This window comes from Paroedura picta, chromosome 11 (assembly GCF_049243985.1).
Source record: "Paroedura picta isolate Pp20150507F chromosome 11, Ppicta_v3.0, whole genome shotgun sequence".
Taxonomy (NCBI): domain Eukaryota; kingdom Metazoa; phylum Chordata; class Lepidosauria; order Squamata; family Gekkonidae; genus Paroedura; species Paroedura picta.
This window is the reverse complement of record NC_135379.1, coordinates 31,936,259-31,954,032: the sequence shown is the minus strand read 5'-3', so window position 1 is coordinate 31,954,032 and position 17,774 is coordinate 31,936,259. Positions and strand designations below refer to the sequence as shown.

Genomic DNA, 17,774 nt, shown 5'->3' with positions numbered 1-17,774 from the left:
TGTGCAGCCTCCCCAAAGTCATATTTTTCTTTTTAGAAAATAACAAGTGACTTCACCTGCTTTTGTAATTTATGTTTTAATTTTTGCAAGCTACACAGAGCAACTTTTATTTGAGGAAAGGGGACATAAAGAAGTCCTTCTGAACAAATAAATAAACATCCATATTCTAGTGCTGTTTTCACAGGGCATAACTGATTTTATAAGCCTGTTACTTAGCCCTGTGAGCACTAAGGCAATGCATGAGGGTATTTCTGAATCTCTGGCTAAGAGAAGTGATCACTGACCATCCTAATTATTTACCTTCATAGATCTTTATCATCAGACTGTGTGTAGTTAAAGTCTTCAGCCTTATGCACTGACAGTTGCAACAAACAAAAACTGCTCTTCCTGGTCATCATAAATATTTTAATTTCTAACTCATTACAGCTCCAATTTTTAAAAACATTTGTCATGAGTAAGCTCTGTTGAAAGATACAAGATTTGCAGTGAACAGAATATAAAGGGTGTCCTGCAGGGGTCATCGGAGATGTATATTTAGGAATCTTCTGTACCACTATATATTTCTGGTAAGGGCTGGTGGGAGGAGGTGGTTTCGTAGCTTAACTGCCACTCAGGGCAGCTGTCCTACCCCTAAATGCTCCCTCCTCCAACTGGATAGCCTGTCCATCCAATGGGCAGCCAATCGTGTTCCCCCCCCCCTTGTACTTTCCTCCAAGGCTCTGAAGTTTCAGGTTCCTGCCCCATGAGAGCTACGCCTTCCTGTGAGTTACTTGCCTGGGGGGGCAACAGCCTCTAGGGCTTGGGCCTCCCCAGCTGGGTGCTTGGTCCCTAGATGACAAAGCCAGCCAGCTGTGGACTCAGGATGGGGAGAACGGTGAAGAAGGCCCTACCCAATACTCCTGCTGCCCCAAGAAGCTCTGGTCCCGGTCTTGCCTTGGTGGGGCTGCTGGGGCGGCAGTAGGAGGACTGCACTGCCCACCAGCACCTCCCCTCCCCAAAGCCCAGCCACCGCCTCTAGGGGGCTTGGTGTGCCTTTATGGCCAGCCAGCATTTCCCTCCCCCTGCTACCAAATGCCCACCAAGACCTCTGGGGACTTCAGCTGACCTTTAGAAGCCAGTGGTAGCAGGGGCTGGCTCCCTGCTGGTGCTTCTCCCCCGTCCTGCCAAACGCCTGCCAAGGCCTCTGCAGGCTTTGGCGGGTGCTTTGCGGACGGTGGCAGGAGGGGAGGGCTCCCTGCTGGTGCTTCTTCCCCTGCCCCTCAAAGCATCCACCGAGGCCTTAGCAGGCTTTGGTGGGTGCTTTGCGCGCAGCGGTGGGAGGGAATGGCTTCCTGCCAGTGCTTCCCCTCTCTACCCTGCAAAGCACCCGCCGAAGCCTCTGCAGGCTTCAGAAGGCATTTTGGGAGTGGTGGCAGGAGGGGACGGCACCCTACTGGCGCTTCTCCCCTCCACCTCACTAAGCCCCTACCAAGGCCCATAGACTCCCCCCTCCCTGCCGACAATCAGGCCAGCAAGGGTCCTGTGAGTCTGGAAATTACAGGAAGATCTAAATAAGGTGAATAAGCAACTGGCTGGAGAGACACAGTGACTTTGCTCAAGCCTGGCCTCATATATAAAAATCAGTATTTGTCATGAAGGTCCTATGTAATAAAGGGCATAAATAGTCCAGAATTTCAAGTGTTGTTAGTTTGGGAGTTCACATACAAAGGTTTTACAGGAAAGTAGACAGTGAGACTTTGGAGGGAGACTATTTGGCTTTGTGGACAACTACAAGTGTTCTCAGGGCAGTTTACATCAATGGATAAAAACATTCATAGATTAAAACACCCTAAAAATTCAATACTACCAAACAAAGCCTCATCCTCCACCACACCCATATTTAATCTGGCCTGCAGGAATTTGGCTATAAGCTGGTACATATGCCCAGCCTCAAAAAAGGCATGAACTCCCGAGAGGAAAGGAAGAAGGACCCTATGATCTTATGCTATATTTGTGTCAGAATGTAATGGACTTTGGCCACAGTCAATAAACATTACCATATCGTATGAAGAACTCAACCAGTTATACTTTGCCCTTGCAATATAAACTCCATGAATCAGTGGCCTGCAGAACCAACACCACATGAATGTCGGAATCACAGAATCATCAAGAAAGTGTAACCCAACCAGAAATAAGCTGAATTTAAATACTTCAGACACCACTTCACACACCACAACAAAAAAGATGTGTGCATTTGTCACATGAAATGAACAGCACATGGCACTGACGCAAGGAAATCTGTCTTAACTTAAGGATCACAAAGCAAGTGTGGGGTGATAAAATTTGCTCTTTAAATCTGACTGTTTGAATGTAAGACTAAAGCCTAGTTATTTGCCTTAGATTTGAATTTACTTCAATAAGAAAGAAGAGGGGAAGTCGGTCTTAAAGTATGCACACTTTTTATGCAGCATGATACATGCTATATTAACAAAATAAATGTAAGTGCTTGAATTTGGATAAGGGAAAGGAAGTTTATAAAATACCTACCTTACCAGTACTGATATCAGAAGCTGTTATTTTATCTTTTTTTTCTACCATTATCTTTGGCAACCAAGAAATTTGTGTTTTAAAACCTTTTTGTCATTGCTAGATTTAGTATCTCCTTTCTTCTAGACCATGACAAAACAGAGAGAACCAAATAAAATAGAATGAAAGGCCTTTTCTAAATTCAGCCCAAGTATTAGGAGGAGAAAAATATTTTATCAGGACCCAGTGAGCATTTCAAGCCCACTGCCGCTTCCATGAGAGTCATAACATTGAATTCTACGATGATACCATATGATGGGACTGGAAATCCTAGAATCATAGAATAATAGAGTTGGAAGGGATCTCATGGGTCATCTAGTCCAACCCTCTGCACTATGCAGGACACTCACAACCCTATCGCTCATCTACTATAACCTGCCACCCCTTTGCCTTCACAGAATCAGTCTCTCCATCAGATGTCTATCTAGCCTCTGTTTAAAAATTTCCAAAGACGGAGAACCCACTACCTCCTGAGGAAGCCTGTTCCACTGAAAAACCACTCTAACTGTCAGGAACTTCTTCCGGATGTTTAGATGGAATTTCTTTTGAATTAATTTCATTCCATTCGTTCTGGCCTGTCCCGCTGGGGCAAGAGAGAACAATTCTGCTCCATCCTTCATATGGCACCCTTTTAAATACTTGAAGATGGTTATCAGATCCCCTCTCAATCGTCTCCTCTCCAGGCTAAACAGACCAAGCTCCTCCAGCCTTTCTTCATATGTCTTGGTCTCCAAACCCCTCACCATCTTTCTTTCCCTCCTCTGGAAACGTTCCAGTTTGTCAACATCCCTCTTCAACTGGGGTGCCCAAAACTGAACACAAGTCTTACAAGTTGATATTGGGCCTAGAAACATGATGGTTAGAGTTCTATTAGGTTACAGGAAATGATAGGTTCTTCAATTTTTGCAGTGTGTTGGATCTCTCCTTTTGTGTTTTCTTCTAGGGTTGGTAAAGCAAAGGCCTTAAGAAAAGGGTTTTTTATATCAAGTTGCAGCAGCACATTGAGAAAAGAACCTGCAAACAAGTCAGCAATCAATGATAACCTCATTACGGATCAGCTGTGGTTAGGCCTAAGCAGTCAAAGTCGATGTATAATGAAGTGCAATTGATCTTTCTACAGCTTTAAGCACTGTCCAGAATTGCCCATCTAAGAAAGCAAAGCTTTTGGGTGTTACTTATATATGGAATAAACTACTTGTTATCCATGTACCAGTGTTCGGATAAAGTTTAAGAAATTAAATCTATCTGTGGTTGTTGGGGTATTAGAAATCTTGTACTCCATTTTGCTGCACAACAAAGACAGAAATCATATTTGTAAGCCAAATCTTCAGAATTGGATGGAAGTACATAATGTGTTGTGAACAGCAAAATTCTGTTCACCCACGACATAAGGCTGTACCAGAAGCAGGTAGACAAGACCTTACCAGGGATGTGGTCATCATCTCTAGGGCCAGCAGAATAAAATTGTTTCCCATTTTAATTGATTTACAGAATCATAGCACATGGATGAGCAGACCAACAAAGCAATCTCTTTTTCAGTCCATTTGCCTCTTATTTATCTATTTCACATTAGATAAACACATTTGAGAAAATGAAACCTTGAACCTGCAACCTTAGTACCAGATCAAGTTTGTAAAAAGTAAGAAGATATAACCTGATACTAAATGGCAGTATTTCAAACGCATTTGGATCTTCCTATCCCCAAGTCTCACTGTTGCTAGTAACAATTAGAAAAATGGCCTTGTTTATTCACAGGAAGTTCTTACCACAGAGTTTCCAGTGATCCCTAGAGCTATCAATTGTCGATTCTAGAATCACCAAGTACTCTATGGTAAGAATTTACAGGAAGTAGCCTTATTTTTCTTTTGAATTTTTCTCCCAGGACACTCCTCCCTCCTCCAGTGGTGCCACCAGTTACACTGCCCGGCAATCTATCAAAAGCACAGATGTATATGTTTAGCTCTTGAGTCCGTCTCAGTGCTAAAATTCTGCATTGAAGGGATCACTCTTACATCCACTGAGGACATCTGCAGCAATGGGCCTTTCTAGAGCCTAGCAGACCCTGGTGGGTTATCAGGTATTGGATCCAAAACATGTTGCAGCACCCACCTATCCTAAGCTGCTTCTGCAGAACTATACTGATCATTTTTGTAGTGTATTGTGAATGTCGCTATTGAAGACCAGGTCACTGCTTTACAGACCTCTAGGACTGATACCCTGTTTGCTAATGCAGCATTGGTTGAGGCACTGCGGTTCAATAAGCCATGATTCCCGTGGGAACTGTCATTTTTAGGGACTTGTAAGCTTTGGCTATACGATTTCAAAGACACCTGCTTATTACGGCCTATGACATTTTTTTGTCCCATGTTAGAGCCTCTTGTGGCACAGAGTGGGAAGCGGCAGAAATGCTGACTGAAGCTGTATTTCCATGAGGTTGGGAGTTCGATCCCAGCAGCTGGCTCAAGGTTGACTCAGCCTTCCATCCTTCCGAGGTCGGTAAAATGAGTACCCAGCTTGCTGCTGGGGGGTAAACGGTAATTACTGGCGAAGGCACTAGCAAGGCCACCCTGTATTGAGTCTGCCATGAAAACGCTAGAGGGTGTCACCCCAAGGGTCAGACATGACTCGGTGCTTGCACAGGGGATACCGTTACCTTTTTAGGAGGATTTACGGAGATAAGCAAACTGCTTCTGATTACCATTCTCCTTCCTGAATTATCTTGCAACTCAACCAATCTGCCTGTACATTTAGGTTCCCCTTATAGCAAATTCTTCTCCGACCACTCTATGTTTTTGTTTACTTCCTTCAACAGGGCCTTGGAATAAGAACCCCTCTGCTTGTTCAGGTAGGCTTTTGCCACAATATTGTCTGTCCAGATCAGTATGAGTTTGAGATGTATTTGCTTTGAAAATTTTTAAAGCGCCAGAAAGATGGTTCTCGCCTCCAGAATGTTGATTGGCAGTAATGCTTCCTCTCTCGACTAGATGCCCTGTGCGGATTCCTGGGCAAGGATCACTTCCCAGCCACTCACGTTGGCATCTGTGAAGATCTAAGTTTGATGTGTGATTGAGTAGAACCTCCCATTGCCAAAGTTGCCAGCAGGTGAGGCTCTGTTTGACCTGTAGGGTTAACCTTGTCTGGATGTACTAGATGTTGGAAGGGTCTTAGGAAGTTCTGCAGGCCTCTCGTGCGTTATCTGCCCCTTTGCAGTGCTTCCGCATTTGTCACTAAAAGGCCCTGAACACTTGTCAGGGCTCAAAACGACATGCTTCTCCTCTTCAGAACCTCCTTGATGACCTTCTTTGTTTTGATTATCTTCTTCTCTGAAAGGAATTAATTTTCTTGATTGTGTCTATTATGACTCCTAGGTGTAGAACTGATTATGATGGTTTGAGAATGCTCTTGTCTTGCCGAATTCCTGGAGAGTCTGCATTACCTAGGATGTGCTAATCTTTGCACTGGATAGGGAGCTGGATCTCATGAGCATGGTGTTGAGATAATGATGAAGATAAATTCCTGTCCTCAGGGCAACAATTATGTTGATCATCACTTTTGTAATTACCCTCAGGGCAGTTGCTTAACCGAAAGGGAGAGCACAATACTGAAAGTGTTTGTCTCCCAGGCAGAATCTTAGGAACCTTCAATGAAGTGGGGAAATTGGAATGTGAAGATATGCTGCTGATAGGAATTCTCCAATGGCCTGTAGTCATGTCTTGGGTTGAGTGTTCTAGATACTCTGTTTGACTCTTTACGCACTGGGAACTTCACTGCCCCAGCTCCCATACAGGAAAACAAATTGGGGGCAGATGAGGTGCACCAGGCCAAATGCTCCCCCGTTTGGGTGCAGGAAGAGGTGGGGCAACCTGCCATGTCTAAAACTCTAGCCTGCAGCCTGGCATGAAACTTCCAGTGCGTAAAAAGTCTTTAAGAGACATACATTTACAGATTTGAAGTTTGTCTGAAAATATGTATTCATGACAATTCTTTTATATGTATTATATTATATTATATTTTATATGTATTATATCTTTTATTTACTAATTACTGTTGTACAACCACTGATTTCATCTTTGTATTTCCTAAGATTTAATGTCCCTTAACAAAGCTAGTGGGCGAAACGTGTTGGGACTGCTTTGAACATAAGAGAATAAAGAAATAATAGAAGATTGAAGACTCTACAGAAGTCTATTTTGGATATTTTATTTGCTACCTTGGTATCCCAGTGCCTTGGTATCCCAGTGCCTTGGTATCCCAGTACTTGATTTGTATTTGATCCTTCACTGGGTCCTACCCTTCTTATCATTTTTGGGTTGAGTGTTAACATCTGGAGTCTGGAGTTGAAGATGATACTGTCTAGGGCTGCATCAGCTGTAAAAGAGGCTGTTTTTAAGAGTCTATTAAACCCCTCTAAAATTCTGATATTTTCAGCTGGAAGCAGTTGGACTAGCAGCTCTATTCAGAATGGATGTTATGGTAACTGCCCTTATATTCATGGTCATTGCTTTGTGGGCTCTAAATAGAGCCATTTCTGTCTTTTTGTCTATTGGATCTCTAATGTTTCCCTCTCCATCCTCAGATACCACTCCTGGGTGATGAATAGCTGTGACTGGAGCATCGACAGACGACACCTGGAATACCTCTTCCCCATATTCATGAAGATTGTACAGTTTTTAATAAATGTGGGGATTTGTTTGTTTATTAAAAGTTTTTTTCACTCCACGCTCATCTTTTTTTCAAAGAAATATAGAAGGGGAAACAATTCTGGGGCTGTTTCTGTGGTTGGAAAAAAATTTCTGCTCCTAGCACTGTTCTACAGGGCATTCCTTCGGATCTGGTTCATCATACTTTTTTAAGTTAACTGCTGCCATGGCCCTACCCAGCATATACTGGTAGTCCTCCTGTTTAAAAACCTGCCAAATTGGTCAGGCATTGACACCTCTTCGATAGCTTCCTCATCAGAGAGAAACTAAAAGTCATCTTTGGGGTTCTGTTCACTATTTGAGGAATCATAATGGACAGAAGTGCATTTCCCTTTTTTTCTAGCTGTTTTTGTGGGCCAGTTGTGCATGTATTCAGATATCTTCTGCTCCAGGAGGAGAACTACAATTGCGCAACTATGTTGATTTGAGATTGGTAACCAAAATTACCATTGCAATTTCCCTATGGCAGAAATTAAATACGAGAGTATATGCACAGTTGATATAGTGCTGGTGTTCTAGATGTGCTCCAGTTTTGCCATAATCAATTTGTTTTCCATATTCCTCATGCACCAAAATTATTCTACCACTCAGTTCAAAGAAGTTTCTGAAATCAGAATAGTATTCTGATTCAATTCCATACTCTGCAGTCATAAATACTTTGCAAAGAATTGCATGATGGAAATAGCAATGTTTATTATTATGATATACATATCTAGTATCTCCCCAATACATGTCCTGAGAGTGTAGGTTCGACACCCATTTGAGATAATTAACAGTGAACCAGAGGTCTGTGACAAAATAAGCAAATGAAAATGCAATGTTTTGTGTCTACTACTATAGACTAAGGTTGTAGAATAAATTTTGTTATGATTCAGTTTTATAGCAAAAATTTATAATGTAACAATTATCTAGGGATGTTCTAATTAACTGAAAACACTTGTTCACTTGACACTTGTGCTTTAATAATTATACTTTTCTCCCTCAATACAGCACGCGTTTTCATTCTACCATATTTCAATCCCCTATAGTACTTTGTCTTTTTTAATTACTCTACTACATGCTAGTTCCTTATTGGAGAAATCCTACATTAGTGCTTACAATTCAATGAGCAAGTTCTCTGAGCTATCTAATCACTCACTGTGCAAAAATTCTACCAAACTAAAAAGAGAGACAGAGTGAGAAAATCGCTCCAGTCACTGTAAATGTTTACTTTCATTTTTATTGCCAGAGACAAAGGAACGTTTTAGTATATTTATTCAAGATGAACTGACCCTGAAACTGCTAAAGCTATTGGATCAGTGCTAACCAAGCTGCATACTCAGAATAAAAAAACCCCGTAAATCAAAGATAGTTCAGGAAATACCATGGTAACCAAGGTTTGTTTACAAAACATTCCAGAAGGAAATGCCCATTTTTCACCTTAATACACAGCAGAAATTACAACTTAAAACAAAAGAAGAAATCGGCTACACAACACAACATACTATTCTTATTCTGTGAAAATGGCTTGGAATGACAACACAACTATAATGTTATCATGAATTATAAGATGTATCACTCTAACACTCAATGCAGCCAGATCTGTGGATACTTAAGTCTGGAGACTGGAGTCATGAGCGGAGAAGATGTATCTTCCTACGAATCATGGGAGGGGGGGGATTCCTAGGTTTACAGAAAAAATTAAAATCTAAAACAAACAATACTCCGCCCAGCTTCTCCCCAGTTGGCAGAAGACATGCCTGTAGCACTTCTCAGTGTCCTTAGTGGCCCTTGCTAGGCAGCCAAAATGGTATTTCCAGTTTTCAAGACTTGATTTCTATGAGCAAAATGCAGGGAAAGGAGCAATCCCCTTTTCCAGGGCAGCCAGCATTTGACATGCTATTGTTCAACAGAAGCCATCCCATTAAAGACAGTGATTAGAGTCTCAGACTAGGATCTGGGAGACCCGGATTTGAACAACCACTTTGCCATGAAACTTCATTGCATGGCCATGGGCCAGTCACACATCCACAGTCTAAACTACTTCACAGGATATTTGGAGGAAAGAATAATGATGTGAGCTTCTTTGGATCCCCATTGTGGAGAAAGGTGTGGTATAAACTAAGTAAACAATGAATATAGCTAAAGATACAGACAGATAAAAGGCTGGTTGGTAGCTGGAAAGGAGCAAAGGACAGGTGAGGATATGGGGCCGGCCAAGAGCAGAGAGAAAAGAAATAGTGTGAAAAGTGGATTTGAGAAAAGGAGGTACTCAAAAAAGTCCTTGCAGATTTCCCAATGTATAACTGGGCCTGGTCTGGGCCAGACAACACTGCACTGAGAGGTCACCAGCGGAGAGGAGGGAAATCGAAGACAAGGAGGCAGATAAAGGTAGATTAGCAGATGGGTGAGAAGGAAAGAAGAACAGGAAAAGGGGAAGGACTATGATGCTTTTCATGAAGGGAAAGAAAAAAAATAGAAGGGGAGTAATTTCAATGCCCAAGTCCTTGCAGGACCTCTCACTTTCATTTATGTATTTGCAGAAGCACCATTTCTTACCTATAATGATTTTTCTTTCCTATTATGCACAGTTGGTTCCTACCCAAATAACCTCTTTTGAAAAATTCCTAAAAAGCAAACTGCAAAACTCACTGTATAGGAATCCTTACAGTAGAGGTGTGAAAAAAATGGTATATTGCATCCAAAAAATGGATTCTGGTTTCTGTCGAGAAGGGCTGGGTCATCATTTTGCAAGAGCTTATTATATAGTTTATTTATAGTCATATTCTCTTTTTTCTTCTTATTCTATATTCTTTTAGATAGGACTTGCGTTATCTTGTCTGCCATTTAATATGTTATATTTTAGAACGTTATGTTATGCTTAGGGAGTTAGTGATAATGATACCTTTATTGGCATAAAACAAGTGAGGGACAGATACAATCACACAGAGAGAATAATTTAAAAACTGATTTAAAATATCTTGGATCTAGCACAATATACAACCATTAAAAATTCAGCCACACACAGTGTGTTCTCTGCAGAATGATAATTTAGCAGAAATTGCACTGTAACGTCATTTGCCAATTCCCTATAGAAAAATAGGGAAGAAAAAATTTGACAATCCAAAATAATATGCTGAGTTGAATCAACAGAGTTTGCAGAGCATGAGCACAATCTTTCCTTCCTAGGAACATGCTGGTATCTTCCCACTAGGATGTTCAAGGGGAGTGAAATCATTCTTGCCAGCATGAAGACTCTGCAGAGGGGTGGACTAACACAGTTATAGAAGTATTTTGCAATTGTCCCAAGACTCAATTGAATGCCCAAGGCAGCTGGAAAGCATACATAGGGATGAGATGGAAACATTTTCGACCATTCAGACTTGACTAGTCTTTGTTTCAAGGGATGAAAGATCTCAGACTCATTAAGCATTAAAAAAGATGCATTGAAAATCCAAGGTGTGCAATTTTAGATTCAATAGCAAAAAAAACATGAATTACATTGTGAGTCCGTCTTTAAAAAAAAATTAAACTACTCAGCTCAGCTCTAAAAAGGCTTAGGGGGTTAATGACTTTTGAAGTTTAACTCCCCTTTCTTTTTTTTTTCTTCCAAGCTGCTGCTTTGATAATGCTGACCTTGAGAAGAGCAGTTGTGTTGTCTGAGATTTTATTTTAATTTTATTTTAATATGTAATTAAGTAGGATTAGATAGAATTAATGCATCAACCCATTTTAAGGTGGAGCTGTAACCTATTTTATATTAACTTTTAACACTTTGAATTTTAACCCCCTTTAATTTTATCATTTTGATGTTCCCATAATTTTATTTCAATAATTTCCAATAGTTTTATTTTCTTAGCTATACTAAACTGTTTCCAATTGTTTTATTTCCTTTTAAATATTATTTTAACTATTTTAGGATATTTAGTAGTGCTCTTAATTTAAATTTGAATTAATTATAGAAATGGGAACTAGAGAAATAAAATTTATATTGTTTTAGACCGAAGAGGCTCTATGAGTACTAAAAATCTATGAGAAGATTAATTGGCTGGTTCTATAAATACTTGCCCTAAGAAAAGGGCATCTGATAATTGTCTAATAAAGATATCTTAGCAAACTCAAGCGCTTCAGTTTTTCCACTTCCTTCACTATCTATGTAATTAGACCCGTGTAAAATTTTTCTATCTACCTATACCAGAGTACAGTTAAGCCGAAGGGCAATAAATGGCAGGTAAAGGATCATCTAGGATTTTTGTTACATCTTGATCCAAGAGCTGTAGATCTTAGATATTTTGATAGGTTGCCAAGCTCCTTTTGAGTAAAATATCTGAATATTTCTAAGACTCCCTCCCAAATCCTGAATAATCAGCAATGGCTTGGTCCTTATGGGATCGTCCCAATTGCTTCTAAGAAAGTACAATTTTTAGTCCATAACAAATCTGCAAGCTGTCCAGTATGATGACGGGTTAAATCCAAATCTGAATCTATAAGTCAATATACTTTACAGCGGTGGTCTCCAACTTTTCTGAGGCCGCAAACCGGCAGGGCTACTGCCCGCCCGCGCATGCCGCGCTGCGTGGCCGCGCCCGTGCATGCGCACATGCGCCATGCATGCCCGAAATCGCACGTGCGCGACACTTTCCCAGCCGCGCATACTCAATGCGCGGGAGCGGCCCCGATTCCCTCCCCCCCCCACAGTAAGAATCTTCCCAGGCCGCAAACTTGCGGCCTGGGAAGTTTTTTACTGCGGGGGGCGGGCGGGGAGAGGGAGCCATGGCCCGGCGCCATGGCCTTCGCGGCCCGGCACCGGGCCACGGCCCGCGGATTCGTGACCACTGCTTTACAGGGTAAAGACAATCAAGGGAAGAATAAACTACCCTCAAGTATTCCTAATCATTCCCTTTAACAAAGGATGACCAGTTGGATTCTGTGGATTCTAATCTTCTGCATTCGTTTCACACACTTCCCTCAGAGGACCAGGATAATATCATAAAGCAGGGATGAAAATAATGATATTCCTGATATTTCCATATACTAAATGCTGGTATGGTATTGGAATTCAAGGTTCTTCTTGTTTTTCCCTTCTCACATTTCTGAATGTGTGGGTCCAATATTATTCCCTATGAGGAAACTTTCTGGGCGGCTGAATTTTTTTCCCCATTTTTTTAAGGTACATGCACCAGTTTGCAGCAGATTTGCTTGTGCTTGTCCTTTAAATTGGGGGTCATCGGGCCGCAAAGGCCACGGTACTGGGCCGCCGGCAGCCGCACCTGCCTCCCCCCCCACAGCGAGAAGGAAGGGAAGAGGCAGAGGCAGGCGCAGACCTGGTGGCGAAAACACGCATGTGCAGCAACTGCGCGTGCGCGTTTGCGCAACAGCCAGGCCATCGGCTCTCCCCTCACCCCGGAGGCGGTCCCTGACCTGAGAAAGGTTGGGGACCACTACTTTAAATAACCCCCATATTTCAAGAAGAGGGGTAGGTCTTTCATACCCCCACATTTCTCTACCTTAAGAAATCTCAAAGCAGTTTACAATCACATTTCCTTCTTTTCCCCACAGTAGGCACCTTGTGAGATAGGTAGGACTCAAGAACATCTGAGAGAACTATGACTGGACCAAGGTCATCCAACAGGCTTCACTTGGAAGAGCGGTCAATCAAATCAGATTCCCCAGATTAAAGTCCATCCCACTTAACCATTATACCACACCTGTGGACTCCTAAATAGTGTACACCCAGATATTTTCCATTTTTTCCTGGAAAACATCTCCAAGTTGCTTCCAGGGCAAAAGCCATATCTACAAGCAGCAATCACTGGTCAAATACCTCCCATGGGAAGAGCCAATAACAAGCCGAACAGAACCACTGAGGAAGCCAGTAGAATTGTAAGTTAATGTGCCTATAAAACAAGAGCATTTCTGCAGTGGAAACTCAAGGGGGGGCACTTTTGTAAGCCCTGCAGAAAAAACAGCTATGTGCAGAAGCCCAGCAGAACCCAGGGCAAGCCAAATAGAACCAAAGTCAAAGCAGAGAAACTTTACAGTAGAAACTGAAGGGGGGCAGTTTTGCAAACCCAGTAGAACACAATGCATTGTAGCAGTGCAAGCCCAACAGAAGTAATGCTAAATCAGATAATCTCTGCAATGGAAATTGAAAGTGAGGGGCACTTCTGCAAGCCCAGCAGAACCAATGACAGTATTCAGAGTCCCAGCAGATCTCAGTGCCACTATGGCAATTCAAGCCCAACAGAAGTAATGTCAAACTAGAAACTCATAGCTGAACAAATCCAAGCATTGTGGACACACAAAGCAACACTGGCAAAGAGAAAAAATAATCCTGACACTGACAAACAGACTTAAAATAGACAGGAGATGTCTGGTAAGTCAATAGAAACCTGAGGAAACTCAGAAACAAAGGAAAAATTGGGGGGGGGTGGCAGTTCCAGCATGCCAGCAAATGGTTGGCTCTATATCTTTCCAGTTATTGTCAAATATTTTCAGGGTTTTTTTTTTTTAGGTACCCTGAAAAATGTCTAAATGTATCCGGGATACTGAAAATAGCCAAAAATATTTTCCAAACATATTTTCAGCTCAGTTTTACCTGAATATACATCCCTACACCTTACAGACTACTATGGAAAGCAGTAGCCATTTTGGCATTATATTCTGAAACAAGAATGTACTATAATTTCCCATGACAGTCTTTAAACACATTTGGAATTTTACAACTCTTTAAAGACCTATACATCTTACCCCTGGAATTTGGAGATATGTGCATCCATGGAATCATAATCAGCACTGTTTAAGTTTCTGGTTCTAACAAATTATTGGGGATATAAAGATAGAAATGTATTAAAAATCGAATCCCAACAGACCGTGTTGGTCAATATAATTATTATAAATGGACTGAATCGAAAAATTAAGTATATCAAGAAATATAATCCTCTGTATATTTTCTGGCACTTCACTGATCCTGTTTCTGTGATGTTTCCATTCTGCCAGTCATTTCATCTTCATAACTGATTTTGCAAATAAAATCCTCTTTATAAACTTAAAACCTAAGAACCATATTGTTTCCAGATTTCTTTTCAATGGATGAAAGAAAGAGCTAAAGCTTAGGAATGAAGTTACTGAAAAATGCTAAAAATTTACAGACGGCAAATTTACAACAAAAAATAAATAAACATCATAATATTATAATGAAGGGCTGCAGACTTACTTGCATGCACCCTACCTGTAATTCTGCACTTTGGTTTCCACTTATCTGGGAGAAGAGTATGCTTGTAAATAGCTTAAATGAATACAATAAACAAATGTCTAAAGTTTCATCTCCTATAAAAACATTGTTGATGTCTGCAAGATTGAATATCCAAAGGCACACTTAAAAACTATGTTTTAAAAGATTATTTTTAAGATATGAGAGGCAAGACTACTCACTGTTTCGTATGCTGTTACAATTTTTTTCAAAACCTCTGGAACAATCCCTTGTAATTCCATTGTGGGATACTGATCACTAAGATTCATTACCACTAGGGGTGTATTATCAGGTCTCACCAAGCGAGTTGATACTGCTAATATGCATTGCATGAGATTTGCTACAGGAGAGAGGCCACACAATTCTTTGAATGAAACCACTGCATTCTGTTTAAAAAAAAGAAGTAAAAAATTAATATCTCATTCAATATGTAATTCAGGTTTTCCTCCAGAATATATAAACAATTCAGATTAACAGTATTTTAATAATGTAATACAATTAATCTATTAATTATCCATGACTATGCTTTCAGGAAAAGATAGGTGTCCAAAGTAAGCAAGATTTAGAGATTTGCGATCCTTATCTTAGACTTCATGCTGCCATGGAAAATTAACTCTGATTTTTAGTGGTTGAAACAAAAATTATTTTCTAACCCATGTGAAGTCTATAAAAGCTTATAATTCAACTGTGACTTTGAGTTAATGCTCTCTACTTGGAAATCCTTTCATAGAATCACAGAGTTGGAAGGGACATTCAGGGTCATCTATTCCAACCCGCTGCAGAATGCAAGAAGTGGCCACAAGTACCAAGCACCTACACAATCCCTTCTGTCCATCCACGTACAATCTGCCTAAGAATTAGCATTTCTGACGGATGGCTATCTAGCCTCTGCTTAAAACTTCCGAAGAAGGAGAAACTATCACCTCCCGAGGAAGCCTATTCCACTAAAAAACCGCTGTAACTGTCAGGTACTTCTACCTGATGTTTAGCCAAAAATTCCATTAATTAATTTCATCCCACTGATTCTGGTCTGACCCTCTGGGGCAACAGAAAATAACTCTGCTCTGTCCTCTATGTAACAGCCCTTCAATTACTTGATGGCTATCATATCATCTCTTGGTCATCTTTTCTTCAGGTTAAACATATCAAGCTCCCTCAACCTTTCTTCATATGTCTTGGTCTCCAAACCCCTCACTATTTTCATTGCCATCCTTTGGACGTGCCCCAGTTTGTCAACATCCTTCTTCAATTGTAGTGCCAAAAACTGGACACAGTACTCTAACTGAGGTCTAACTAGAGCAGAGTAAAGTAGTACCACCACCTCACGTGATCTGGACACTGCTCCTTTTGATACAGCCCCAAATCCTATTTGTTTTTTTAGCCACCAAGTCACACTGCTGACTCATGTTCAGTGTATGGCCTATTAAGAGCCCTAAATCCTTTTCGCACATACTACTGCCAAGACAGGTCTCCCCAATCCTATGGTGATGTATTTGATTTCTCCTAACTAAATAAAGAACTTCACACTTATCACTATTGTAATTCATTTTAGCCTAGTCTTCAAGCCTATCAAGATCATCCTGATTTTTTCTTCAGCTGTGTTTGCTACCAGTACAGACCTCTATTTTAGCCCCTAGCTTGTTGTATTATATTTTATTAACTGTATCAAGAATATGGAACATTTTATAATATTACTCCTATTACAAGATTTTTTAAAAAATCACAAGTATATTACTATGCCACTAAAATATTTTTAAATTGTCATTTTAGCCTTGAAATCACTGGAGACAGACACAATGGATACAGAAAAATAGTATGATTTGCTTGACCTACACAAATTGATGAGGTGTTTATAGTGATTTTAACAGCATATGCCATTCTTTATTTTGAAAATATGGCCTATTGAACTGTCTGGTAGCCTGAGATAATCCTACTTATGGAAAACAGGTGTGCAATCATTTACTTATTATTTACTGAATGTCACTGTGTAGTTGGAAGCCTGCTCTCACAGTTACGCATTCCAAGAAAACAATTATGGACCCAAGTTCCATAGATCTGCTCTGACTCTGCATTTTCAATAGAATATGTGAAATCTAAAAGGATAAAAACATCTTCTACATCAATATCCAAACTGAAAATACACCTAAAATCGAACCTAGAATTTGAAGCGAAGAAGAGTTGGTTTCTATATGCCACTTGGCTTACATTCACCTTCCCTTTCCTCTCCCAACAACAGACACCCTGAGAGGTGGGTGTGGATGAGAGAACTCTGATATTACTGCTAAGTCAGAAAAAGCTTTATCAGTGCTGCGGGGAGCCCAAGGTCACTCAGCTGGCTGCATGTGGGGGATCGCAGAACCAAACCCGGCTCACCAGATTAGAAGTCCACACTCCTGACCACTACACCAAGCTGGCTCTTGGTGCAATTTTGATGCAATACTCTTTCTACATTGCAATGTACTTCTCCAAAATAGATCTAATGTCTTCAAATAACTATCCCATTCCAAATGTAGTTTTTAAAAATAGTGCTACTTAGTGAATAGTGAAAAAGTCTGGTGGAACACTTACCATTGCTGTGTGTAGTGACAAATTGCAGTGACAAAAAGATAAAAACCTCCATTTACAAAGGTTATAAAAGTGTTCAGGTTTGTACATGTTTATCGCTTTCATTTTATTACTGCTGACAAAACTCATTTAAAGTCTCATCCTTGATAAGAGTCACCATTAAGTGGATGCCTGCCTATGTGAATGATATATCATAGATCACACACTACAGAAAACTTTCATCTCAACAATACATTGCTTTTCAATCAACTTAGTGAGTGAATCACCATGTGTTCAGGAATCCAGTTACATGAATATATATATGTAAATCAACCCCCTGATTTCTCTCTTTCTCTGAAAGCATGCTGTAACTCCCTACCTCAGCAAAACAATGATGCAAATCATTTGCTTGCATCTCACATGAGATGCTATAAGATAACGGCTTAAGAAATCTGCCTTCAACCTTTCTATCTTTTAAAATTTTTGTAACATCCAGTCTTATGAAGAGTTTGTCTTGTACAATGTTTTGTGTCTATTTGGTCCTAATAAGATTTATTATATGGGTATGGTTCTTGCTTTTGGATTTTTGCATGGAACAATATGGCTGTACAGCTTTTTCTGTATCTACTGTAAGGCAAAGTTCTGAAGAACAGTCAGATAACGTAAAGTAACTTCCAGCACAAAAAGGGAATCAGGTTACTATCCATTCATTCCTAGCCAGAGTAACAACCTTG

At 40.5% G+C, this 17,774-nt stretch overlaps 1 protein-coding gene across 6 annotated transcripts in view; it reads right to left on the bottom strand.

Moving 5' to 3' along the window:
• PLCL2 (phospholipase C like 2) overlaps nt 1–17,774 on the bottom strand; it is a 121,405-nt gene that overhangs the window by 13,431 nt on the left and 90,200 nt on the right. For all 6 annotated transcript variants that reach the window (XM_077303021.1, XM_077303019.1, XM_077303023.1 and 3 more), the window contains one exon: nt 14,679–14,882. In XM_077303021.1, the coding sequence (XP_077159136.1) occupies nt 14,679–14,882 (204 nt within the window). The remainder of the gene's footprint in view (nt 1–14,678; nt 14,883–17,774) is intronic.